This window comes from Scyliorhinus canicula, chromosome 12, assembly GCF_902713615.1.
Source record: "Scyliorhinus canicula chromosome 12, sScyCan1.1, whole genome shotgun sequence".
In the NCBI taxonomy this organism is placed as follows: Eukaryota; Metazoa; Chordata; class Chondrichthyes; order Carcharhiniformes; family Scyliorhinidae; genus Scyliorhinus; species Scyliorhinus canicula.
In genome coordinates, this window is record NC_052157.1 from 59,881,867 (window position 1) to 59,908,654 (window position 26,788).

General features: G+C 54.8%; 1 protein-coding gene across 1 annotated transcript in view; it reads right to left on the reverse strand.

The window, feature by feature from the left end:
- Positions 1 to 765: 765 nt before the first annotated feature.
- LOC119974263 (hepatocyte cell adhesion molecule-like) overlaps positions 766 to 26,788 on the reverse strand; it is a 28,470-nt gene continuing 2,447 nt past the window's right edge. The window contains exons 2-4 of the mRNA XM_038813034.1: positions 21,340 to 21,663; positions 8,548 to 8,950; positions 766 to 1,009 (exon numbers count right to left, since the gene is read on the reverse strand). Coding sequence (XP_038668962.1) covers positions 766 to 1,009; positions 8,548 to 8,950; positions 21,340 to 21,663 — 971 coding nt within the window. The remainder of the gene's footprint in view (positions 1,010 to 8,547; positions 8,951 to 21,339; positions 21,664 to 26,788) is intronic.

Below are 26,788 nucleotides of genomic sequence, written 5' to 3' on the forward strand. Positions count from 1 at the left end.
TCCAAAGTTCTGGACCATAAATAAGTAACCTATTTTGTTAACTAATTTATACAGCATTTGAACTGTATTGGACTGCTTAATTGGAGTAGTAGCAGGTATAGATAGTAAGTTAAAGTTTCCCCTTTGTTTAAGAACTGTTTGGGGTGGCAAGATAGCACAGTGGGGGGCATGGTAGCACAGTGGTTAGCACTGTCCCTCACAGAGTCAGGTCCCAGGTTCAATTCCCACTTGGTTCTGTGCTGAGTCGCACATTCTCCCCGTGTCTGCGTGGGTTTCCTCCGTGCTCCGGTTTCCTCCCCTAGTCCCAAAGACGTGCTGTGAGTAATTGGACATTCTGAATTCTCCCTCAGTGTACCCAAACAGGCGCCGGAGTGTGGTGACTAGGGGCTTTTCACAATAACTTCATTGCAGTGTCAATGTAAGCCTACTTGTGACAGTAATAAAGATTATTATTAACTGTTATTTGTAAAACTATTTCCTCTGATGTTAATGTGGTTAATTCTAGGTTTAAATTAAAGTTTGTTTCAACATAAAAGATACCTATTAGTCAGAATCATCCTCCGGATGTGAAGTATCCTTTCCTCAGTTTTACAAATTAATAAAAAATTGGTTGGGGCTCTTGTCTGGTATCCGAACAAAAGTTTGGTTCCAGTCCAGTATCCTATAACTTGCACCCTCCCTTCATCTCCCGATGCGAGTTTCTGTCTCTGACAATACGTGTAAAGGACACCCGCAGCCATGAGAGAGGGGCAGCACAGCGGGCACTCACCGTACACGGTGATCATCTGCGTCTTCCTCACCGTACGGCTCAGCCTGGCATTGGTAACGATGCAGCTGTAATTCCAGCCTGGTCCAGTTGGATGCGTCGTCGATCAGCACCGGGTTGGAGGGCACGTTGGTGTCGCTGCTCTCGCCCACACTCCACAGGTACTGTGCCGGTGGCTCGGAGCTGGTGGAGCACGTCAGGGTGACCGTGGAGTTGACCAGGACGAAGCGGGGGGCTGGGGGTCTGTGGGGACATGATGCTGATGGTGGGCATATCCGGCCATCTGGAATTGAAGTGTGTGTTGGGGGGTGGGTGGAAAAAAAACAGCTGTCACGTGATACAGTGCCATGGAGAGAGGGTGTCAGAATCTGGAGCATAATGCACATGCCCTCGAATAGCTGTCGTAGTTCACGATTTCCCACACCTAGCCTACAAACTGGCTTTCAAAGGCACCTGCTCATCAACTCCAACAGTACGGCATTCCCTCCTAGCTGACAGTCCGACAATGCAGCATTCCCTCAGTACTGACCCTCTGACAGTGCAGTACTCCCTCAGTACTGACCCTCTGACAGTGCAGCACTCTCTCAGTACTGACCCTCTGACAGTGCAGCACTCCCTCAGTACTGACCCTCTGACAGTGTAGCATTCCCTCAGTACTGACCCTCTGACACTGCAGCGCTCCCTCAGTACTGATCCTCTGCCAGTGCAGACTCCCTCAGTACTGACCCTCTGACAGTGCAGAACTCCCTCAGTACTGACCCTCTGACAGTGCAGCACTCCCTCAGTACTGATCCTCTGCCAGTGCAGCACTCCCTCAGTACCGACCCTCTGACAGTGCAGCAATCCCTCAGTACTGACCCACTGACAGTGCAGCACTCCCTCAGTACTGACCATCTGACAGTGTACGCTCCCTCAGCACTGACCCTCTGACAGTGCAGCACTCCCTCAGTACGATCCTCTCCTGCAGCACTCCCTCAGACTGACCCTCTGACAGTGCAGCACTCCCTCAGTGCTGATCCTCTGACAGTGCAGAACTCCCTCATACTGACACTCTGACAGTGCAGCACTCCCTCAGTGCTGATCCTCTGACAGTGCAGCACTCCCTCAGTACTGACTCTTCTACAGTGCAGCACTCCCTTGGTACTGACCCTCTGATAGTGCAGCACCCCTCAGTAGTCACCCTCTGATTGTGTATCTCTCTCTGCCGATGTGCACTAAGGGATGGAGAGAGGCACAGAGGGATAGAGAGAGTGAGGCATAGAGGGAGAGAGAGAGAGAGAGGCACAGAGGGATAGAGAGAGAGGCACAGAGGGATAGAGAGAGAGAGGCACAGAGGGATAGAGAGAGAGGCACAGAGGATAGAGAGTGAGGCATAGAGGGACATAGAGAGAGAGGCACATAGGGATAGTGAGAGAGGCACAGAGGGATAGAGTGAGAGAGAGGCACAGAGGATAGAGAAGAGGCACAGAGGGATAGAGAGAGAGGCACAGAGGGATAGAGAGAGAGGCACAGAGGGATAGAGAGAGACACAGAGGGATAGAGAGAGACACAGAGGGATAGAGAGAGAGAGGCACAGAGGATAGAGAGAGAGGCACAGAGGGATAGAGAGAGAGGCACAGAGGGATAGAGAGAGACAGAGGGATAGAGAGAGAGGCACAGAGGGATAGAGAGAGAGAGAGGCACAGAGGATAGAGAGAGAGGCACAGAGGGATGAGAGAGTGAGCATAGAGGGACATAGAGAGAGAGGCACATAGGGATAAGAGAGAGGCACAGAGGGATAGAGTGAGAGAGAGTCACAGAGGATAGAGAGAGCACAGAGGGATAGAGAGAGGCACAGAGGGATAGAGAGAGAGAGGCACAGAGGGATAGAGAGACACAGAGGGATGAGAGAGAGAGGCACAGAGGGATAGAGAGAGAGAGGCACAGAGGGATAGAGAGAGAGAGGCACAGAGGGATAGAGAGAGAGCACAGAGGGATAGAGAGAGATGCACGGAGGGATAGAGAGAGGCAGAGGATAGAGAGAAGGCACAGAGGGATAGAGAGCGAGAGGCACAGCGGGATAGAGAGCGAGGCACAGAGGGATAGAGAGAGAGGCACAGAGGGATAGAGAGAGAGAGGCACAGAGGGATAGAGAGAGAGGCACAGAGAGAGAGAGAGAGGCACAGAGGGATAGAGAGAGAGAGACACAGAGAGAGAGAGAGCACAGAGGATAGAGAGGTACAGAGGGATAGAGAGAGGCACAGAGGGATAGAGAGAGAGGCACAGAGAGATAGAGAGAGAGGCACAGAGATAGAGGCACTAGGATAGAGAGGGTACAGAGGGATAGAGAGAGGTACAGAGGGATAGAGAGAGAGAGGCACAGAGGGATAGAGAGAGAGAGGCACAGAGGGATAGAGAGAGAGAGGCACAGAGGGATAGAGAGACACAGAGGATAGAGAAGACACAGAGGGATAGAGAGAGACACAGAGGGATAGAGATAGAGAGGCACAGAGGGATAGAGAGACACAGGTATAGAGAGAGAGAGTGAGGGATAGAGAGAGAGAGGTAAAGAGGGATAGAGAGAGAGAGGTACAGAGGGATAGAGAGAGAGATGCACAGAGGGCTAGAGAGAGAGAGGCACAGAGGGATAGAGAGAGAGAGGCACAGAGAGAGAGAGAGAGAAACAGAGGGAGAGAGAGAGACACAGAGGGATAGAGAGAGAGGCACCGAGGGATAGAGAGAGACACAGAGGGATAGAGAGAGAGAGAGGCACAGAGGGTTAGAGAGAGAGAGGCACAGAGGGATAGAGAGAGAGGCACAGAGGATAGAGAGAGTGACACAAAGGGATAGAGAGAGACACAGAGGGATAGAGAGAGACACAGAGGGATAGAGAGAGACACAGAGGGATAGAGAGAGGCATAGAGGGATAGAGAGACACAGAGGGATAGAGAGAGAGAGAGGCACAGACGGATAGAGAGAGAGACACAGAGGATAGGAGAGGGAGGCACAGAGGGATAGAAAGAGACGCACAGAGGGATAGCGAGAGAGAGGCACAGAGGGATAGAGAGAGAGAGGCACAGAGGGATAGAGAGAGACACAGAGGGATAGAGAGACACAGAGGGATAGAGAGACACAGAGGGATAGAGAGAGAGGCACAGAGGGATAGAGAGACACAGAGGGATAGAGAGAGAGAGACACAGAGGGATAGAGAGAGAGAGGCACAGAGGGATAGAGAGAGAGGCACAGAGGGATAAGAGAGATGCACAAAGGGATAGAGAGAGACACAGAGGGATAGAGAGACACAGAGGGAGAGAGAGAGACCCAGAGGGATAGAGATAGGCATAGAGGATAGAGAGAGACACAGAGGATAGAGAGAACCCAGAGGGATAGAGAGAGATAGACACAGAGGGATAGAGAGAGGGAGGCACCGAGGGATAGAAAGAGACGCACAGAGGGATAGCGAGAGAGAGGCACAGAGGGATAGCGAGAGAGAGACACAGAGGGATAGCGAGAGAGACACAGAGGGATAGAGAGAGAGGCACAGAGGGATAGAGAGAGAGAGGCACAGAGGGATAGAGAGAGAGAGGCACAGAGGGATAGAGAGAGAGAGGCACAGAGGGATAGAGAGAGGCACAGAAGGATAGAGAGAGAGAGGCACAGAGGGATAGAGAGAGAGAGGTACAGAGGGATAGAGAGAGAGAGGCACAGAGGGATAGAGAGAGAGAGGCACAGAGGGATAGAGACAGACACACAGAGGGATAGAGAGAGACACAGAGGGATAGAGAGAGAGAGGCACAGAGGGATAGAGAGAGGCATAGAGGGATAGAGAGAGACACAGAGGGATAGAGAGAGAGAGGCACAGAGGGATAGAGAGAGAGGCACAGAGGGATAGAGAGAGAGAGAACAGAGGGATAGAGAGAGAGAGGCACAGAGGGATAGAGAGAGAGAGGCACAGAGGGATAGAGAGAGAGAGGCACAGAGGGATAGAGACCGAGAGGCACAGAGGGATAGAGAGAGAGAGGCACGAGGGATAGAGAGAAGGCACAGAGGATAGAGAGAGAGAGGCACAGAGATAAAGAGAGGCAGAGAGGGATAGAGAGAGGCACAGAGGGTAGAGAGAGAGAGGCACAGAGGAGAGAGAGGCACAGAGGGATAGAGAGAGAGAGGCACAGAGGTAGAGAGCGAGGCACAGAGGATAGAGATAGCGAGGCACAGAGGGATAGAGAGAGGAAGCATAGAGGGATAGAGAGAGAGAGGGCACAGAGCGATAGAGAGAGAGGGGCACAGAGAGATAGAGAGAGACACAGAGGGATAGAGAGAGAGGCACAGAGGGATAGAGAGAGAGAGGCACAGAGGGATAGAGAGAGGCACAGAGGGATAGAGAGAGAGAGGCACAGAGGATAGAGAGAGAGAGGCACAGAGGGATAGAGAGAGAGAAGCACAGAGGGATAGAGAGACGAGGCACAGAGGATAGAGAGAGAGAGAGTGAGAGAGAGAGCTGGACGGAGGGATAGAGAGAGAGACACACAGAGGGAGAGAGAGACAAAGAGGGATAGAGAGAGAGAGGCACAGAGGGATAGAGAGAGAGAGGGATAGAGAGAGAGAGGCACAGAGCGATAGCGAGAGGCACAGAGCGATAGCGAGAGGCACAGAGGGATAGAGAGAGAGGGGCACAGAGAGAGAGAGAGAGACACAGAGGGATAGAGAGAGAGAGGCACAGAGGGATAGAGAGAGAGAGCACAGAGGGATAAGAGAAGAGGCACAGAGGGATAGAGAGAGAGACACCAGAGGGATAGAGAGAGAGAGGCACGAGGAATAGAGAGAGAGAGGCACAGAGTGATAGAGAGAGGCACGGAGGGATAGAGAGAGAGACACACGAGGGGGAGAGACAAAGAGGGATCGAGAGAGAGAGAGGCACAGAGGGATAGAGAGAGAGAGGCACCGATTGATAGAGAGAGAGGCACAGAGCGATAGCGAGAGGCACAGAGGGATAGAGAGAGAGACACACAGAGGGTAGAGAGAGAACAGAGGGATAGAGAGGGGAGGCAAGAGGGACGAGAGGGAGGCACAGAGGGATAGAGAGAGAGACACACAGAAGGAGAGAGAGAGACAAAGAGGGAGAGAGAGAGAGGCAAAGAGGGATAGAGAGAGGCACAGAGGGATAGAGAGAGAGAGGGCACAGAGAGAGAGAGAGCGATGGCACAGAGATAGAGAGAGAGCACAGAGAGAGAGAGAGGGCACAGAGAGAGAGGCACAGAGGGAGAGATAGAGAGGCACAGAGGGATAGAGGAGAGGCATCGAGGGATAGAGAGAGAGAGGCACAGAGGGATAGAGAGAGTGAGGCACAGAGGGATAGAGAGAACACATAGGGATAGAGAGAGAGAGGCACAGAGGGATAGAGAGAGAGGCACAGAGGGATAGAGAGAGAGAGGCACAGAGGGATAGAGAGAGAGGCACAGAGGGATAGAGAGAGAGGCACAGAGGGATAAAGAGAGAGGCACAGAGGGATAGAGAGAGAGACACACAGAAGGAGAGAGAGAGACAAAGAGGGAGAGAGAGAGACACAGAGGGATAGAGAGAGAGAGGCACAGAGGGATAGAGAGAGAGAGGCACAGAGGATAGAGAGAGGCACAGAGGGATAGAGAGAGAGACACAGAGAGATCGAGAGAGAGAGGCACAGAGGGATAGAGAGAGGCACAGAGGGATAGAGAGGCACAGAGGGATAGAGAGAGGCACAGAGGGATAGAGAGAGACACAGAGGTATAGAGAGAGAGGCACAGAGGGAGAGAGAGAGAGAGCACAGAGGGATAGAGAGAGAGGCACCGAGGGATAGAGAGAGAGAGGCACAGAGGGATAGAGAGAGGCACAGAGGGATAGAGAGAGAGACACACACAGAGGGAGAGAGATACAGAGGGATAGAGAGAGAGAGGCACAGAGGGATAGAGAGGAGGCACAGAGGGATAGAGAGAGAGACACAGAGGATAGAGAGAGGGAGGCACAGAGGATAGAGAGAGAGGCACAGAGGGATAGAGAGAGAGATGCACAGAGGGATAGAGAGAGAGAGGCACAGAGGGATAGAGAGAGGCACAGAGGGATAGAGAGAGAGACACAGAGGGATAGAGAGAGAGAGGCACAGAGGGATAGAGAGAGGCACAGAGGGATAGAGAGAGGAGGCACAGAGGGATAGAGAGAGAGAGACACAGAGGGATAGAGAGAGAGAGACACAGAGGGATAGAGAGACAGAGGCACAGAGGGATAGAGAGGCACAGAGGGATAGAGAGAGGCACAGAGGGATAGAGAGAGGCACAGAGGGATAGAGAGAGGCACAGAGGGATAGAGAGAGAGAGGCACAGAGGGATAGAGAGAGAGAGCATAGAGGAGAGAGGCACAGAGGGATAGAGAGAGAGGCACAGAGGGATAGAGAGAGAGAGGCACAGAGGGATAGAGAGAGAGAGGCACAGAGGGATAGAGAGAGAGACAGAGAGAGAGAGGCACAGAGGGATAGAGAGAGAGAGGCACAGAGGGATAGAGAGATAGAGGCACAGAGGGATAGAGAGAGAGAGGCACAGAGGGATAGAGAGAGAGAGGCACAGAGGGATAGAGAGAGAGAGGCACAGAGGGATAGAGAGAGAGAGGCACAGAGGGATAGAGAGAGAGAGGCACAGAGGGATAGAGAGAGAGATAACAGAGGGATAGAGAGAGAGAGGACAGAGGGATAGAGAGAGGCACAGAGGGATAGAGAGAGGCACAGAGGGATAGAGAGAGGCACAGAGGGATAGAGAGAGAGAGGCACAGAGGGATAGAGAGAGAGAGGCATAGAGGGAGAGAGGCACAGAGGGATAGAGGGAGAGAGGCACAGAGGGATAGAGAGAGAGAGGCACAGAGGGATAGAGAGAGAGAGGCACAGAGGGATAGAGAGAGAGAGGGCACAGAGGGCTAGAGAGAGAGAGGCACAGAGGGATAGAGAGAGAGAGGCACAGAGGGATAGAGAGAGAGAGGCATAGAGGGAGAGAGGCACAGAGGGATAGAGAGAGACACAGAGGGATAGAGAGAGAGAGGCACAGAGGGATAGAGAGAGAGAGGCACAGAGGGATAGAGAGAGGCACAGAGGGATAGAGAGAGGCACAGAGGGATAGAGAGAGGCACAGAGTGATAGAGAGAGAGAGGCACAGAGGGATAGATAGATGCGTAGAGAGAGAGAGGCACGAGAGGATAGAGAGAGAGGCACAGAGTGATAGAGAGAGGCACAGAGGGATAGAGAGAGAGACACACAGAGGGAGAGAGAGAGACAAAGAGGGATCGAGAGAGAGAGGCACAGAGGGATAGAGAGAGAGAGGCACAGAGGGATAGAGAGAGAGAGACACAGAGGGATAGAGAGAGAGAGGCACAGAGGGATAGAGAGAGAGAGGCACAGAGGGATAGAGGGAGAGAGGCACAGAGGGATAGAGGGAGAGAGGCACAGAGGGATAGAGAGAGAGAGGCACAGAGGGATAGAGAGAGACACAGAGGTATAGAGAGAGAGAGGCACAGAGGGATAGAGAGAGAGACACACAGAGGGATAGAGAGAGAGAGGCACAGAGGGATAGAGAGAGATACAGAGGGATAGAGAGAGAGAGAGGCACAGAGGGATAGAGAGAGACATAGAGGGATAGAGAGACATACACAGAGAGTGATAGAGAGTGACACACACAGAGAGGGATAGGGTGACTAACAGATGAATAAAGAGACACACATCGAAGGATAGTGAGTCACAGAGATATAGAGAGAGAGAGGCACAGAAGGCTAGAGAGAGAGAGACATACACAGGGATCGAGGGAGTGAAACACAGACGGATAGATAGCGAGCAAGGCAAACGGAAAGAGAGATCAACAAAGATCCCCTGCAAAAATCTGACACTTTGCCAAGTGAGATGTGAGTGTGTGGAATACTTACAATAGACGGTGAGCTGGTTCTGGGACGTCCCATCGCTGAAGGGATTTTTGACTGAGCATGAATATGTCCCAGCATCCCCTCTGACCACGCCCTGGATCGTTAACTCATTACTGGCTATCACCATGTGAGCGTCGCCAACGATCGTCTTGCCATCCTTAGTCCAGCTCAGCGTATCCCAGGTACCAGTCGTCATGGCGCAGATCACGGTGGTCTTGGAGTCGCCCTCCTTCACGTCATCCACGGGGACTGTCACAAGGACCTCACTGATGAGTTCTGAGTGTGGGGTCAGAGAGGAGGGAGAACATTATGATTCAGAATACAGGGAAGAGGAGGCTATTTAGCCCCAGCAACGTGTCAGCCCAGACAACGCTATCCAGCCCCACCCCAATTGCAGCTCTCGGTCTGCAGCCCCTGTAGGTACTTACCCAGCCTTCTTGTAAATATGATGAACCATTCTAACCTCTGCAACCTTTCAGATAGTGAGTTCCAGACCCCAAGTGACCTCTGGGTCAAAAACATTTCTCCTCAACGCCCCTCCATTCTTATTCTCTCCTGGGTTGTGGGCATCGCTGGTTAGGCCAGCATTTATTGTCCATCCCTAATTGCCCCTTGAGAAGGAGGTGGTGGGAGTCCTTGAGGTGTAGGTACACCCACAGTGCTATTAGGGAGGGAGTTCCAGGATGTTGCCCCAGCAACAGTGAAGGAATGGCGATATATTTCCAAGTCAGGGTGGTGAGTGATGGAGGGGAACCTCCAGGTGGTAGGGTTCCCAGGTATCTGTGGCTCTTGTCCTTCTAGATGGTAGAGACTGTGGGATTACAAGGTGCTGCCTAAGGAATTACTGGTGAATTACTGCAGTGCATCTTGTACACTGTTTGTCAGTGATGGAGGGAGTCAATGTTTGTGGAAGGGGAAGCAATCAAGCGGGGCTGCTTTGTTCTGAGTGATGTCGAACTTCTTGAGTGTTGTTGGAGCTGCACTTACCCAGGTAAATCATGAGTATTCCATCACACTCCTGACTTGTGCCTTGTACAAGTGAGCGGCGAGTGTCTCTGTTCAAGGGGCCATTAGGGACGGGCGGTAAATGCTGAGCCCAGGCAGCGACGTCCCCACATCCCATGGAAGAATTTATTTAAAGTATGAGTATAAACACCTGTTTTTTAAACTCTGTGCCTCAGGGAAAATTTCTGCCCGTCCCCTTCACCAGCCTCAGCCAGATCTGTGGACAACTCGCTCACCTGGGTGATGCGCGATTAATAAGCACAGAAACGAAGGCGTAGTCCGAGTCGAAGGCTTTAATCTACAAGAAGTGTGCCCAGCAGCTTGAGTACAGAAAGAACGATGGCTGCTGGGAAACACGGGTTCTTATACTCCGCCTCATAGGCGGAGCTACCTTCATCTCGACCAATGGGAAGACAACACTTGGGCCAATGAGCAGCGAGCCTTCTCCACCAATAGCAGCCCACACTCCCAGGTACCGTAGTACCTCTAGTCATACTACCCACATTCACCCCTTGTTGAGAAAGGAACCGGGGGGCGGGGCGGGGCGGGGGGGGGGGTGGGTGGGGTGTGCTCGTTGAGAAGCTGGGGGAGGAGAGGGGGGCATCCCGTGCAGGTGGGACAAGATACTGATAGTATGACTAGTGAAATGGAATTATACCTCTCCAACGGCGGCTGTCCACTGACCCGTAACTATATAGAGATGTGTTATCACACGGTAATTATTTACAGAGTTGGACGTCCTCTGCGACCTGTGGAGTTACGTCGGAGATGCGGGCGTCCATGACTCCGGGAGCGATGATCCGTTCCTCGTGGAGGTTTCCATACCCTGGTGAGGGCCGGGCCGTGTGGGGGGGGGTGTCTAGTCCTCTAGGCGGTGCGGGTGATGGGGGTTGGCGGGCCAGGGAGGGGAGCACCTGCGGCAAGCAGTTGCGGTTGGAAGGGGGTGGGTGGGGCTGATGCCGGGGGCGAGGGCGGGGATCCGGCGGGCGCCAGGTCCCATAGAGAGACCGTGTCCTCTCGGTCGATGGGGTACTCCACATACGCATATTGCGGGTTAGCGTGGAGCAGCTGGACCCTCTCGACCAACGGGTCCGATTTGTGCGCCCGCACGTGTTTCCGGAGCAGGATGGGCCTGGGGACTGCCAGCCAGGTCGGGAGCGGGGTCCCTGAGGAACACTTCCTGGGGAAGACAAGAAGGCGTCCGTGAGGCTTTTGATTGGTAGACGTGCAAAGTAGTGACCGGATGGAGTGGAGGGCGTCTGGGAGGACCTCCTGCCAGCGGGAGACTGGGAGATTTCTGGACCGTAGGGCCAGTAGGACGGTCTTCCAGACCGTACCGTTCTCCCTCTCCACCTGTCTGTTTCCCCGGGGGTTATAACTGGTCGTCCTGCTGGAGGCGATGCTCCTGCTAAGCAGGAATTGACGCTGTTCGTCACTCATAAAGGAGGACCCCTTATCGCTGTGTATGTAAGCGGGGAATCCGAACAGGGAGAAAATGGTGTGTAGGGCTTTTATGATGGTGGTTGTGGTCGTGTCGGGGCAGGGGATGGCGAACGGGAAGCGGGGAGTACTCATCAATCACGTTGAGGAAGTACGTGTTGCGGTTGGTAGAGGGGAGGGGACCTTTGAAGTCCATGCTGAGGCGTTCAAAGGGGCGGGAAGCCTTTATCAGATGCGCTTTTTTGGGGCGGTAGAAGTGCGTTTGCACTCCGCGCAGTTGTGGCATTCCCTAGTTACTGTCCTGACCTCCTCGATGGAGTATGGCAGGTTGGGGGTCTTTACAAAGTGAAAGAAGCGAGTGACCCCCGGGTGGCAGAGGTCCGCGTGGAGGGTTCGACGGCGGTCCACTTGTGCGTTGGCACAGGTGCCATGGGACAGGGCATCGGAAGGCTCGTACAGCTTCCCAGGATGATACAAGATATCGTAGTTGTACGTGGATAACTCGATCCTCCACCGCAAGGTCATGTCGTTTTTTATCTTGCCCCTCTGTGCATTGTAGAACATAAAGGCCACTGACCGTTGGTCTGTGAGGAGGGTGAACCTCCTGCCGGCCAGATAATGCCTCCAGTATCGTACAGCTTCAACTGTGGCCTGTGCTTCCATCTCGACCGAGGAGTGGCGGATTTCGGAAGCATGGAGGTACCCATGGAAGAAGAAGGCCACGGGTCTGCCCGCTTGGTTGAGGGTGGCTGCCAGAGCTACATCGGACGTGTCGCTCTTGACCTGTAAGGGGAGGGACTCATCGATAGCGTGCATCGTGGCCTTTGTGATATCCGCTTTAATGCGGCTGAAGGCCTGGCGGGCCTCTGTCGACAGGGGGAACGTGATTGTTTGGATGAGGGGACGGGTTTTGTCGGCGTAGTTGGGGACCCACTGGGCGTAATATGAGGAAAAACCGAGGCAGCGTTTGAGGGCTTTGAGGGAGTGGGGGAGGGGGAGCTCCATCAGGGGGCGCATGCGTTCCGGGTCGGGGTCTATCACTCCATTACGCACTACGTAGCCGAGGATGGCTAGACGGTCGGTGCTAAACACGCATTTGTCCTTGTTGTAAGTCAGATTCAGGAGCTTTGCGGTTTGGAGGAATTTCCGGAGATTGATGTCGTGGTCCTGCTGATCGTGGCAGCAGATGGTGACGTTATCGAGATACGGGAAGGTGACCCGTAAACCGTATCGGTCGACCATTCGGTCCATCTCCCTTTGGAAGACCGAGACCACGTTTGTGACACCGAAGGGAACCCTTAAAAAGTGATAAAGCCGCCCGTCTGCTTCGAACGCAGTGTACTTGCGGTCGCTCATGTGGAAGGGGAGCTAGTGGTAGGCGGACTTGAGGTCCACCGTGGAGAAGACCTTGTACTGCGCGATCCTGTTGACCAGGTTGGATATACGGGGGAGAGGGTAGGCGTCCAGCTGTGTAAACGTGTTGATGGTCTGACTGTAGTCTATGGACATCCTATTCTTCTTCCTGGTCTTTACCACCAGAACTTGTGCTTACGAGCCTCGATAACCCCTTCCTTCATAAGCCGTTAGACCTTGGACCTGATGAAGACCCGGTCCTGGGCACTGTACCGTCAGCTCCTGGTGGCGACAGGTTTGCAATCCGGGGTGAGGTTTGCAAACAAGGACGGGGGATCGACCTTGAGGGTTGCGAGGCTGCAGGCAGTGAGGGGGGGCACAGGGCCGCCGTATTTAAATGTTAGGCTCTGGAGGTTACACTGGGAGTGCGGCCGCGCAGAGGTGGGGGAGGACGTAGAGTCTTTAATTTTTAAACTCCTCCCGTGGACCGTGAGGTCCTCTATGCAATATCCCGTGATCTCCACTGAATGGGTGCCAGAGGCCAGGGCGATTTTTTGCTTGACTGGGTAGACAGCCTTACCGTGGTAGGGTGTACGAAACTCTCCGTGCTCCCGGAAACTCTCCGTGCTCCCGGAGTCCAGTAGGGAGGTCGTCTTGTGCCCGTTGAGCAGGATCCTCGCTGTTGCCGTAGAGAAGATGCGGGGTCGAGACTGGTCCAGAGTGACTGAAGCGAGTCATGGCAGATAGTCGGAGTCTTCATCGGGCGGTGTGTAGTCACCCGCGGGTTCCTCGGAGCCAATGAAGATGGCGGCGCCCATCGGTCTCATATGGTGGGGGTTGGACAAAATGGCGGCGCCCGTCCCCGCACATGGCATCGAAGGCACAAAATAGCGGCGCCCAGGGGTCGCACGTGGCGTCAGAGGCACAAAATAGCGGCGCCCAGGGGTCGCACGTGGCGTCGGAGGCACAAAATAGCGGCGCCCAGGGGTCGCACGTGGCGTTGGGGGATGGGGTTAGTGAGGACCGCGGGCCGCATGGGGCCCCTGGAGAGAGAGAAGGGGGAGTCCCACGGTCGCTGCCCGGGACCGCAGCGACCGCCTTGGCCTGGCAGACGGCCCCAAGATGGCCTTTCTTCCCGCAGCCCTTGCAGGTTGCGGAACGGGCTGGGCAACGTTGTCGGGGGTGTTTCGCCTGGCCGTAAAAATAGCAGCGGGGCCCCACGGGTTTTTCAGGGCGTCCTGCGGCGCAGGCCTGGAGAGAGTCCGAGTCCGTGGGGGAGAGAGAGGCTGAATTCCACGCTGCCCAGGGGGCCGCCACACGGTCAGGGGTGTACGAGTGAGCGTTTCTGTTCGCGACATCTAGGGGGGGTAGGGTTTGACCATGTCTCTGTGAGGCTCAAGGTTTCCCTTTCTTTTTTTTTTAAATAATTTTTATTGAAATTTTTGAAAAATGTATAACAACAGAACAATAATAATAATAATAACAATAACAAACACCCCCGGCACCCGTAACAACGCATATAACGAATCCCCCCACCCCCCCCCAAACCCAATAAACAACAAAATAAATTAAATTAACATTAATAATGCCCCCCTGAAACCCCCCCCCCCCCCCCCCCCGGGTTGCTGCTGCTGCTGACCTAGTTCCCTGTCGTTGAGCCAGAAAATCGAGGAAAGGCTGCCACCTCCTACAGAACCCTTGTATCGTGCCCCTCAAGGCGAATTTAACCTTCTCCAGCTGAATGAATCCCGCCATGTCATTGATCCAGGTCTCCACGCTTGGGGGCCTCGCATCTTTCCATTGCAACAAGATCCTCCGCCGGGCTACTAGGGATGCAAAGGCCAAAACACTGGCCCCCTTCGCCTCCTGCACTCCCGGCTCCACCCCAACCCCAAATATCGCGAGTCCCCAGCCTGGTTTGACCCTGAATCCTACCAACCTCGACACCGTCCTTGCTACCCCCTTCCAGAATTCCCCCAGTGCCGGGCATGCCCAAAACATATGGGCATGGTTCGCTGGGCTCCCCGAACACCTAATGCACCTGTCCTCACCCCCAAAAAACCTGCTCATCCTCGTCCCGGACATATGAGCCCTGTGCAGTACCTTGAACTGGATGAGGCTAAGCCTCGCACATGAAGAGGAGGAGTTCACCCTCTCCAGGGCGTTCGCCCATGTCCCCTCCTTAATCTGCTCCCCCAGCTCCACTTCCCACTTAGCCTTCAGCTCCTCTACTGACGCCTCCTCCACCTCCTGCATCACCTGGTAGATGTCAGACACCTTCCCATCCCTGGCCCACACCCCTGAAAGCACCCTATCCCTTACCCCCCGCGGGGGCATCAAAGGGAACCCCTCCACCTGTCGCCTAGCAAACGCCTTGACCTGAAGGTACCTGAACATATTCCCCAGGGGGAGCTCAAACTTCTCCTCCAGCTCACCCAGGCTCGCAAACCTCCCGTCAATGAACAGGTCTCCCAACTTCCTTATGCCCGCCCTGTGCCACCCCAGGAACCCGCCATCAATGTTCCCTGGGACAAACCGGTGGTTCCCCCGCAGCGGGGCCTCCACCGAGCCCCCCACTTCCCCCCTGTGTCGCCTCCACTGCCCCCAAATCTTGAGGGTAGCCGCCACCACCGGACTCGTAGTGTACCTCGTTGGAGGGAGCGGCAACGGCGCCGTTACCAGTGCCTTCAGGCTCGTGCCTTCACAGGACGCCATCTCCATTCGTTTCCATGCTGCCCCTCCCCATCCATCACCCACTTACGTACCATCGAGACATTAGCCGCCCAATAGTACCCAGAAAGGTTGGGCAGCACCAGCCCCCCTCTATCCCTGCCCCGCTCCAAAATGACCCTCCTTACCCTCGGAGTCCCGTGTGCCCAAACAAATCCCAGAATGCTGCTGGTCACCCTCCTAAAAAAGGCCCTCGGAATGAAAATGGGGAGGCACCGAAACAAAAACAAAAACCTCGGGAGCACCGTCATTTTAACGGACTGTACTCTACCCGCCAACGACAACGGCAGCATGTCCTACCTTTTAAACTCCTCCTCCATCTGCTCCACCAACCTAGTAAAATTGAGCTTATGCAGAGTCCACCAACTCCTAGCCACCTGAACCCCCAGGTACCTAAAACTCCTCACTGCCCTCTTTAGCGGGAGCCTACCAATCCCCTCCTCCTGATCTCCCGGTTGTACAACAAACAGCTCGCTCTTGCCCAGGTTCAATTTATATCCCGAGAAACTCCCAAACTCAGCAAGAATCTCCATCACCTCCGGCATTCCCCCCACCGGGTCTGCTACATACAGCAGCAAGTCGTCCGCATACAGCGACACTCGATGCTCCTCCCCCCCTTGCACCAAACCCCTCCACCTCCTCGACTCCCTGAGAGCCATGGCCAGAGGCTCAATTGCCAACGCAAAAAGCAAGGGGGACAGGGGGCACCCCTGCCTTGTCCCACGGTAGAGCCTGAAGTACTCGGACCTCCTCCCATTTGTCACTACACTCGCCATCGGGGCCTCGTACAGCAACCTCACCCATTTAATAAACCCCTCCCCAAACCCGAACCTCTCTAACACCTCCTACAAGTACCCCCACTCAACTCTATCAAAGGCCTTCTCCGCATCCAATGCCACCACAATCTCCGCCTCTCCTTCTGCCGCCGGGATCATTATCACATTTAGCAGCCTTCGCACGTTAGTGTTCAGCTGCCTCCCCTTCACAAAACCCGTCTGATCTTCATGTATCACCCCCGGCACACAGTCCTCTATTCTAGTGGCCAAGATCTTCGCCAGCAACTTGGCGTCCACATTCAGCAGTGAAATCGGCCTGTATGATCCACACTGCAAGGGGTCCTTATCTCGCTTCAGGATCAGGGAAATCAGCGCCCATGACATCGTTTGGGCGCAAAACTCCCCCCTCCCATGCCTCGTTAAAGGTTCGAACCAACAGGGGGCCCAACAGGTCCGCATATTTCTTATAAAATTCAACCGGGAACCCATCCGGTCCCGGCGCCTTCCCCGACTGCATGTAGCCAATCCCTCTAACCAGCTCCTCCAACTCGATCGGCACCCCCAGTCCCTCCACCTGCTCCTCCTGCACCCTTGGAAATCGCAGCCTGTTCAAAAAGCTCCCCATTCACCCCCCCCCCCCCCCCTCCCCCACCCCCACCACCGCCGGCGGCTCCGACCGGTACAGTTCCCTATAGAAGTCCCTAAAGACCCCATTGACCTCTGCCCCCTGCCGCACCACATTCCCACCCCTATCCTTCACTCCACCAATCTCCCTAGCCGCGTCCCGCTTGCGAAGCTGGTGCGCCAGCATCCTGCTCGCCTTCTCTCCATATTCATAGACCGCTCCCTGCGCCTTCCTCCACTGTGTCTCCGTCTTTCTGGTGGTCAATAAATCAAACTTGGCCTGCAAGCTACGCCGTTCCCCCAGCAATCCCTCCTCCGGGGCCTCCGCGTACCTCCTATCCACACTCAACAGCTCCTCCACCAGTCTCTCCCTCTCCCTCCTCTCCCCCCTCTCCCTATGGGCTCGGATGGAGATCAGCTCCCCACTAATCACTGCCTTCAGAGCCTCCCACACCATCCCCACCTGGACCTCCCCAGTATCATTGACCTTGAGGTACTTCTCGATACATCCCCGAACCCTCCTACACACCTCCTCATCGGCCAACAACCCCACGTCCAGACGCCAAAGCGGGCGCTGGTCCCGCACCTCCCCCATCTCCAGATCCACCCAATGCGGAGCATGGTCCGAAATTGCTATAGCCAAATATTCGGCATCCTCCACCCTCGGGACAAGCCCCCTACTCAGGACAAAAAAATCAATACGGGAATAAACCCTGTGCACGTGGGAGAAAAAAAAGAGTACTCCCGAGCCTTCGGCCTCCCAAACCTCCAGGGATCCACCCCTCCCATCTGGTCCATAAACCCCCTCAACACCTTGACCGCTGCCGGCCTCCTGCCTGTCCTAGAACTAGAACGATCCAGTGGGGGATCCAGCACCGTCCCCCCCATATCAAGCCCCCCGCCTCCAGGTCAGGAATGCGGCCCAACATGCACCTCATGAAACCAGCATCATCCCAATTTGGGGCGTACACATTAACCAACACCACCCTCTCCCCCTGCAGCTTACCGCTCACCATCACATATCTGCCGCCACTATCAGCCACCACCTCAGACGCCTCAAACGCCACCCTCTTCCCCACCAGGATCGCCACCCCCTGGTTCTTCGCGTCGAGCCCTGAGTGGAAAACTTGCCCCACCGACCCCTTCCTCAGACGGACCTGGTCCGCCACCTTCAGGTAGGTCTCCTGAAGCATGGCCACGTCCGCCTTCAGCCCCTTCAGATGCAAAAACACCCGAGCCCGCTTCACCGGCCCATTCAACCCCCGCGCGCTCCACATGATCAGCCGGATCAGGGGGCACCCCGCCCCCCTCCCCCGCCGACTAGCCATAGCCCATCGACTGCTCGCCCCTGGCCAGCATCCCCCACTCGGCCCGTTTCCCACGGCGATAGAACCTCACCCCGACCCCCCCGACCCGCACCAGTTCCTCCCTGGCCAATCCAGCAGCAACCCGGTATCCCCCCCCCCCCCCCCCCCCCCCCCCCGAAGGCTAGGACCCCTCCTAGCAGCGACGCTCCCTCCATAGTCCTCCCGTGAGCCAGCTGACTTCTGCTGACCCCGGCAGCTCCCGCTCTAACTCCGACCCCTCCCGATATGGGGTCACCCCTCCCCCCCTGCAGCAGCTCCTTGGCACCGCTCCAGCGCGGGAAAACGGAACTGATATCCACGCCCCTCGCCACCAGCTCCACCCCCCTCGTCCCGCAGCGTGGGAAACCAGAGGAAAGCCCGCGCTTTCACACTGCCCCACCCCACCCCCTCAACGCAGCTCCCAAATAGCAGTCCCAACCCATCCACCAACCCCGTACAAACAAAAACAGAACAACCACAGACCCCAACACCCCCCTTAAAACACAAAACCATAACCAACATCATCCGAAAGCAGGAAAAAAAACCAAACAGAATAGCCAGCAACAGCATAAACAGTGATACAAAAAGCCCCCACAGTCCCCAATCCCTAATTCGAGTCCAACTTTTCAGCCTGCACAAAGGCCAACGCTTCCTCCGGGGACTCAAAATAGTGATGCCGGTCCTTGTAGGTGACCCACAAGCGCGCAGGCGGCAACATGCCGAATTTCACCTGCCTGCTGTGGAGCACCGCCTTCGTCCGGTTAAACCCGGCTCTCCGCTTGGCCACCTCCGCACTCCAGTCCTGGGTGATGCGCACTACCGAATTCTCCCACTTGCTGCTCCTCACTTTCTTGGCCCATCGCAGAACACACTCCCGGTCACTGAACGGATGGAACCGCACCAGCACCGCCCGCGGGGGTTCATTCGCCTTAGGCCGCCTGGCAAGTACTCTATGGGCCCCCTCCAGCTCCAGGGGCAGATGGAATGATCCTGCCCCCACCAACGAGTTCAGCATCACGGCCACATGAGCTGGCAGGTCCGACCCCTCCAGCCCCTCCTCGAGGCCCAGGATCCGCAAGTTCTTCCTCCTTGACCGAAACTCCATCTCTTCAAAGCGATCCTGCCACTTTTTGTGGAACGCCTCGTGCATCTCTACTTTCCCCAAAAGGGCTGAGACCTCATCCTCGTGCTCAGAGGCCTGCTGCTGCAACTCGAGTATCGCTGCACCCTGGGTCGTAACCTTCAGAGAGTCCAGCAACTCCACTTTCAGCTCCGTAAAGTAGCACAGAAGGGCCGCCTGCTGCTCCTCAGCCCACTGCCTCCACTCCTCGGGGGCTCCACCGGCCGCCATTTTGTCCACCTTCCCCCGCTTTTCCAGGGGAGCTGCTGCCATTTTTCCCCTCGCCCCACTCCGGGTCCGCATCATAAATCCCGGGGGGTTTTGCTCCAGATCCCTTTACACACCGGGAATCGTCGAATCAGCGCCGTTTGGGGCCCTTAAAAGAGCCCACAAGTCCTATGAAAGCGGGAGCTGCCGAACGTGCGGCTTAGCTCCGCATTGCCGCCACCGGAAGTGAGGGTTTCCCTTTCTAATAGTCTCTGGCGGATTTGTGGGGACTGCATGCCTGCAACAAAGGCGTCTCGGATGAGGAGTTCAGTGTGCTCGCTAGCCGACACTTGTGGGCAGCCGCAGTTCCTCCCCAGTACAAGGAGCGCACGGTAAAAATCGTCCAGTGACTCACCAGGGATCTGCTGCCTCGTAGCCAGGAAGTGCCAAGCGTAAACTTGATTTACCGTCCGGATGAAGTGTCCTTTAAGCAGTTCCATAGCTGCATCGTAGTCGGTCGTGTCCTCGATGAGCGTGTAGATGGCGGTGCCGACGCACAGTGGAGGATGTGTAGTTTCTGCTCCTTCGTCGGTACGTTTTCAGCTGTACTAAGGTAGCTGTTGAAACAAGCTAGCCAATGCTTGAACGTGGCTGCTGCATTAGCTGCGTGGGGGCTGTGTAGGATACACTCCTGCTTGATGCGGAGCTCCATCCTTTAAAATCTTGTAGATTAAATTGACGTGTGATCAATAAGCACAGAAACGAAGGAGTAGTCTGAATTGAAGGCTTTAATCTACAAGAAGTGTGCCCAGCAGCTTGAGTACAGAAAGAACGATGGCTGATGGGAAACACGAGTTCTTATACTCCGCCTCGTGGATGGAGCTACCTTCCTCTCGACCAATGGGAAGACAACACTTGGGCCAATGAGCAGCGAGCCTTTCCACCAATAGCAGCTCACACTCCCAGGTACCGTAGTACCTCTAGTCATACTACCACACTGGGGGCATGATTTTCTGCTCCCCACGCCGGGTGAGAGAATCGCGGGAGGGCCCCCCAACAAATTTCACGCCCCCCTGGTGTCCCCCGCGATTCCCCCGCCCCCCCCACCGCTCAGCCAAGTTCACGACGGCCCTCCCGATTTTTCCCGGGAGCGAAGAATTCCGCCCTGGGTTTCCTAGAATCCATCGATTTAGCGTAGATTCCCTTCCCTTGATAACCTGCTACATCCCAGGAGCTATCCTGTTATGACTGAATCACGCATCACCTGGAGGTGGCCATTCGGTCCATAATTCCTGTGCTGCCTCTTTGAAACTTCCATCCAATTAGACCACACTATCCACCCTGCTCCTTTCCCTCCATATTCCTGCAAATCTTCCGCCTTCCAGTATTTCTCCAATTGCCCCTTTTGAAAGTTCCCATTGAATCTGCTACCATCGCTCTTTCAGACATAAACTTCCAGATCACAACAACTCGCTGTGTGTAAAACAAAACAATTCTCCTCACGGTACCACAGTGGTTAGCACGGCTGCCTCACAGAGCCAGGGACCCGGGTTCAGTTCTGGCCTTTGGTGACTGTGAGTATGGAGTCTGCACGTTCTCCCCGTCTCTCCGTGGGGAGGTGGACCTGGGTAGTATGCTCTTTCGGCGAGTCGGTGCAGACTCCATGTGACAAGGCCCAGGTTTTAGGCCCTAAACTGGGATTGAACCAGTGGGGATTGATGGAACCATCAATTCACTAGACACGTGCTTTAAGATATGAACAGTGGTTTTAATCTACTTACTACAGAGCCAGCCTGTTACCCGTTGAAATCTCGATGAACTGGCAGGCTGGCTCTGGACAAGGGTTATTATACAGCAGTCCAGGGGAGGAGTCGTGGGCGGAGCCAAGGGTGGAGCCCTGGACAAACTCCGGAGCATTCCCAGAGCTACTCCCTCTAGTGGTCAGATAACGCTACTGCGCTTACAATGGTATTGGTAAATACAGTGTGAATTACTAAGTGACATTCACCAAAGGGACTAAATGGTTTCAGGATGGCTCCCTGACAGGAAAAGGCAGGAACTCACCGTACACTCGGAGTGTCACCTTCTGACTGCTGAGTAACTCATCCACCGCGGTTAAGGACACGGTATAGTTCCTGCTGTCGGCAAGTGTGGTCTGTAAGATGGCGATGGACGCCGTGCTGGTGTTAATGGTCAGCCGGTTAACGAACACCTGGGACACCATCGGTGGGGGCACCTGACCCACGGTCCAACTGGCAAAAGTGTCGGACAAAGCCCAGGTGACGTGAGGGGGATTTTTGCTCACGAAGGAAACATTCAGATTTGCAGTCTCGCCAATGATGACCTTCACTGGGTTGTTGGTGCTGATCTCGATGGCCACCGTCACAGCTGGGGTGAAAGGTTAGAGGTGAAAGTTAGTACGATTGAGTTCTTGCTACCGAGGGAGCATTGCACAGTCAGAGGGTGAGAACTGAACTGAGGGAGAGCTGCACTGTCAGAGAGTCAGTACTGAGGGAGTGCTGCACTGCCAGAGGGTCAGTACTGAGGGAGTGCTGCACTGTCAGAGAGTCAGTACTGAGGGAGTGCTGCACTGTCAGAGGGTCAGTACTGAGGGAGTGCTGCACTGTCAGAGGGTCAGTACTGAGGGAATGCTGCACTGTCAGAGGGTCAGTACTGAAAGAGAGCTGCACTGTCAGAGGGTCAGTACTGAGGGAGTGCTGCACTGTCAGAGGGTCAGTACTGAGGGAGTGCTGCACTGCCAGAGGGTCAGTACTGAGGGAGTGCTGCACTGTCAGAGAGTCAGTACTGAGGGAGTGCTGCACTGTCAGAGGGTCAGTACTGAGGGAGTGCTGCACTGTCAGAGGGTCAGTACTGAGGGAGTGCTGCACTGTCAGAGGGTCAGTACTGAGGGTGTGCTGCACTGTCAGAGGGTCAGTACTGAGGGAGCGCTGCACTGTCAGGGGGTGAGTACTGAGGGAGTGCTGCACTGTCAGAGGGTCAATACTGGGAGTGCTACAATGTCAGAAGATCCAGTACTGAGGGAGGGCTGCATTGTCAGAGGGTTAGTACTGAGGGAGTGCTGCACTGTTGGCGAGTCAGTACTGAGAGAGAGCTGCACTGTCGGAGGGTCAATACTGGGAGAGCTACAATGTCAGAAGATCCAGTATTGAGGGAGTGCTGCATTGTCAGAGGGTCAGTATTGAAGGAGTGCTGCACTAGCAGAGGGTCAGTACTGAAGGAGTGCTGCATTGTTGGAGGGTCCAGTATTGAGTGAGCTCTGCACCGTCAGAAGGTCAGTATTGAGGGAGTGCTGCATGTCAGAGGGTCAATATTGAGGGAACATTGAACCGTCAGAATGTCGGTACTGAGAGAGCGCAACATTGATGGAGGGTCAGCACTGAGGGAGTGCTGCACTGTCAGAGGATCAGTACTGAGGAAGCACTGTACGGTTGGAGGGCTAGTACTGAAGGGGTGCTGCACTGACGAAGGGTCAGTACTCAGGGAGATCTGCACCATAAAGGGGCAGTCCTGAGGGAGTGCTGCACTGTTGGAGGGTCGGTACTGAGGGAGTGCTGTACTGTCAGAGGGTCAGTACTGAGGGAGTGCTGCGTTGTTGGAGGGTCGGTACTGAGGGAGTGCTGTACTGTCAGAGGGTCAGTACTGAGGGAGTGCTGCACTATCAGAGGATCAGTACTGAGGGAGTGCTGCACAGTCAGAGAGGCAGTACTCAGGGAGTACTGCACTGTCAGAGGGTCAGTACTGAGGGAGTGCTGTACTGTCAGAGAGTCAGTACTGAGGGTGTGCTGCACTGTCAGAGAGTCCAGTATTGAGGGAGTGCCGCACCGTCAGAGGGTCAGTACTGAAGGAGCGCTGCACTGTCAGAGAGTCAGTACTGAGGGAGCGCTGCACTATCAGGGGGTCAGTACTGAGGGAGGGCCGCAATGTTGGAGGGTCAGTACTGAGGTAGTGTTGCACTGTTGGAAGTTCAGTAGTGAGGGAGTGCTGTACTGTCAGAGGATCAATACTGAGTGAGTGCTGCACTGTCAGAGGGTCAGTCCTGAGGGAGTATTGCACTGTCAGGGGGTCAGTACTGAGGGAGTGCTGCACTGTCAGGGTCAATACTCAGAGTGCTACAATGTCAGAAGATGCAGAACTGAGGGAGTGCTGCACTGTCGGAGGGTCAGTAGTGAGGGAGTGCTGCACTAGCAGAGGGTCAGTACTGAATGAGTGCTGCACTGTTGGAGGGCCAGTATTGAGGGAGTTATGCACGGTCGGAGGGTCAGTGCTGAGGGAGTGCTGCACTGTCAGAGGATCAGTACTGAGGGAGAGCTGCACTGTCAGGTCAGTACTGAGGGAGTGCTGCACTGTCAGAGGGTCAGTAGTGAGGGAGTACTGCATTGTCAGAGGGTCAGTACTGAGGGAGTGCTGCACTGTCAGAGGATCAGTAGTGAGGGAGAGCTGCATTGTCAGAGGGTCAGTACTGAGGGAGTGCTGCACTGTCAGAGGAGTCAGTACTGAGGGAGTGCTGCACATGTCAGAGGATCAGTACTGAGGGAGTGCTGCACTGTCAGAGAGTCAGTACTGAGGGAGTGCTGCACTGTCAGAGGGTCAGTACTGAGGGAATGCTGCACATGTCAGAGGGATCAGTACTGAGGGAGTGCTGCACTGTCGAGGGTCAGTACTGAGGGAGTGCTGCACTGTCAGAGGGTCAGTACTGAGGGAGTGCTGCACTGTCAGAGGGTCAGTACTGAGGGAGTGCTGCACTGTCAGAGAGTCAGTACTGAGGGAATGCTGCACAGTCAGAGGATCAGTACTGAGGGAGTGCTGCACTGTCAGAGAGTCAGTACTGAGGGAATGCTGCTCTGTCAGAGGGTCAGTACTGAGGGACTGCTGCACTGCCAGAGGTCAGTGCTGAGGGAGTGCTGCACTGTCAGAGTTCAGTGCTGAGGGAGTGCTGCACTGTCAGAGGGTCAGTACTGAGTGAGTGCTGCACTGTCAGAGGGTCAGTACTGAGGGAGTGCTGCACTGCCAGAGGTCAGTGCTGAGGGAGTGCTGCACTGTCAGAGGGTCAGTACTGAGGGAGTGCTGCACTGCTGCACTGTCAGAGAGTCCAGTATTGAGGGAGTGCCATACCGTAAGAGGGTCAGTACTGAGGGAGTGCTGTACTGTCAAAGAGTCAGTACTGAGGGAGTGCTGCACTGTCAGAGTGTCAGTACTGAGGGGGTGCTGCACTGTCAGAGAGTCTGTACTGAGGAAGCGCTGCACTATCAGGCGGTCAGTACTGAGGGAATGCTGCACTGTCAGAGGGTCAGTCCTGAGTGAGTGCTGCACTGTCAGAGGGTCAGTACTGAGGGAGTGCTGCACTGTCAGAGGGTCAGTACTGAGGGAGTGCTGCACTGTCAGAGGGTCAGTACTGACGGAGTGCTGCACTGTCAGAGGGTGAGTATTGAGGGGAGTGCTGCACTGTCAGTGAGTCAGTCCTGACGGAGTATTGCACTGTCAGGGGGTCAGCACAGTAAGAAGTCTTACAACACCAGGTTAAAGTCCAACAGGTTTGTTTCAAACACGAGCTTTCGGAGCACGGCTCCTTCTTCAGGGGTCAGTACTGAGGGAGTGCTGCACTGTTGGAGGGTCAGTACTGAGGGAGTGCTGCACTAGCAGAGGGTCAGTACTGAGGGAGTGCTGCACTGTCAGAGGGTCAGTACTGAGTGAGTGCTGCACTGTCAGAGGGTCAGTACTGAGTGAGTGCTGCACTATCAGAGGGTCAGTATTGAGCGAGCGCTGCAGTGTCAGAGGGTCAGTACTGAGGGGGCTCCACACTGTCAGTGGGTCAGTACTGAGGGAGTGCTGCACTGTCAGAGGGTCAGTACTGAGGGAGTGCTGCACTGTCAGAGGGTCAGTACTGAGGGGGAGCTGCACTGTCAGAGGGTCAGTACTGAGGGAGTGCTGCATTGTCAGAGGGTTAGTACTGAGGGAGTGCTGCACTGTCAGAGAGTCAGTACTGAGGGAGTGCTGCACTGTCAGAGGGTCAGTACTGAGGGGGAGCTGCACTGTCAGAAGGTCAGTACTGAGGGAGTGCTGCATTGTCAGAGGGTTAGTACTGAGGGAGTGCTGCACTGTCAGAGGGTCAGTACTGAGGGAGCTCCACACTGTCAGTGGGTCAGTACTGAGGGAGTGCTGCACTGTCAGAGGGTCAGTACTGAGGGAGTGCTGCACTGTCAGAGGGTCAGTACCGAGGGAGTGCTGCACTGTCGGAGGGTCAGTACTGAGGGAGTGCTGCACTGTCAGAGGGTCAGTACTGAGGGAGTGCTGCACTGTCAGAGGGTCAGTACTGAGGGAGTGCTGCAGTGTCAGAGGGTCAGTACTGAGGAAGATAATCATCTCGGAGTTGGTGTGATTTGGTCTGGTTTCGGTTTACCACTCTGAGTCAGCATTGAAGTCTTGTAAACATATGCACCAAATGTTTAAGCTATCAGAATGGCCTTTTTGTGTTTCCGGCATCTTCCACAATTTCCCTATATGAATATACCAATTATCAATAAATATCACCTGCAACAAATTTAAACCTACCAATGCCTATTCACAGGGGCAGTTACCAAACTAAATTTGACCCTGAGCTACATCCTGAGATTCCAGCAACAGACGACCAAATACGGGCAAAGAGTTCTGTTTTTGAGGAGACAGAGACAGAGAAAGAGGCAGAGAGAGAGAGGTGGAGACATTTAGGGAGTGAATTCCAGAGTTCGGGGCCCCAGGCAGGTGAAGGCACGGCTGCCACTGGAGGAGCGATGGGAATCGAGGGATGTTCGAAGGGCCGGAATTGGAGGAATGCAGAGACATCAGAAGGTTGTTGGAGCTGGTGGAGGTAACACAGATAGGCAGGGTTATCGGAGTTGGAGGAGATTACAGAGATAGTGAGGGGGATAAAGGCTGGAGGAGGTTCCAGGGATAGGGAATGTTGTAGGGACTGGAGGAGGTTACAGAGATAGGGAGTGTTGTAGAGGTTGGATGAGGTTACAGAGATAGGGAGGGTTGTAGGGGCCTGGAGGAAGTTACAGAGATAGGGCGGGTTGTAGGAGCTGGAAGAGGTTACAGAGATAGGGAGTGTTGTAGGGGCCTGGAGGAGGTTACAGAGCTAGGGACGGTTCTAGGGGCTGGAGGAGGTTACAGAGATAGGGAGGGTTGTGGGGAGTGGAGGAGGTTATAGAGTTAGGGTGGGTTGTAGTGTTTGGAGGAGGTTACAGAGATAGGGCAGGTTGTAGGGGCTGGGGGAGGTTTCAGAGGAATGGAAAGGTTCTAGTGTTTTGAGGAGGTGACAGAGATAAGGAGAGTTGTAAGGGGTGGAGGAGGTTACAGATACTGGGAGTGTTGTTGGGCTGGATTAGGGTTACGGAGAATGGGAGTGCTGTGGTGTCTAGAGGAGGTTACAGAGAAAGGGAGAGCTGTCGTGTTTGGAGCAGATTACAGAGATGGAAGTTGTCGGGTCTGGTAGAGGTTACAGAAATGGAGGGTT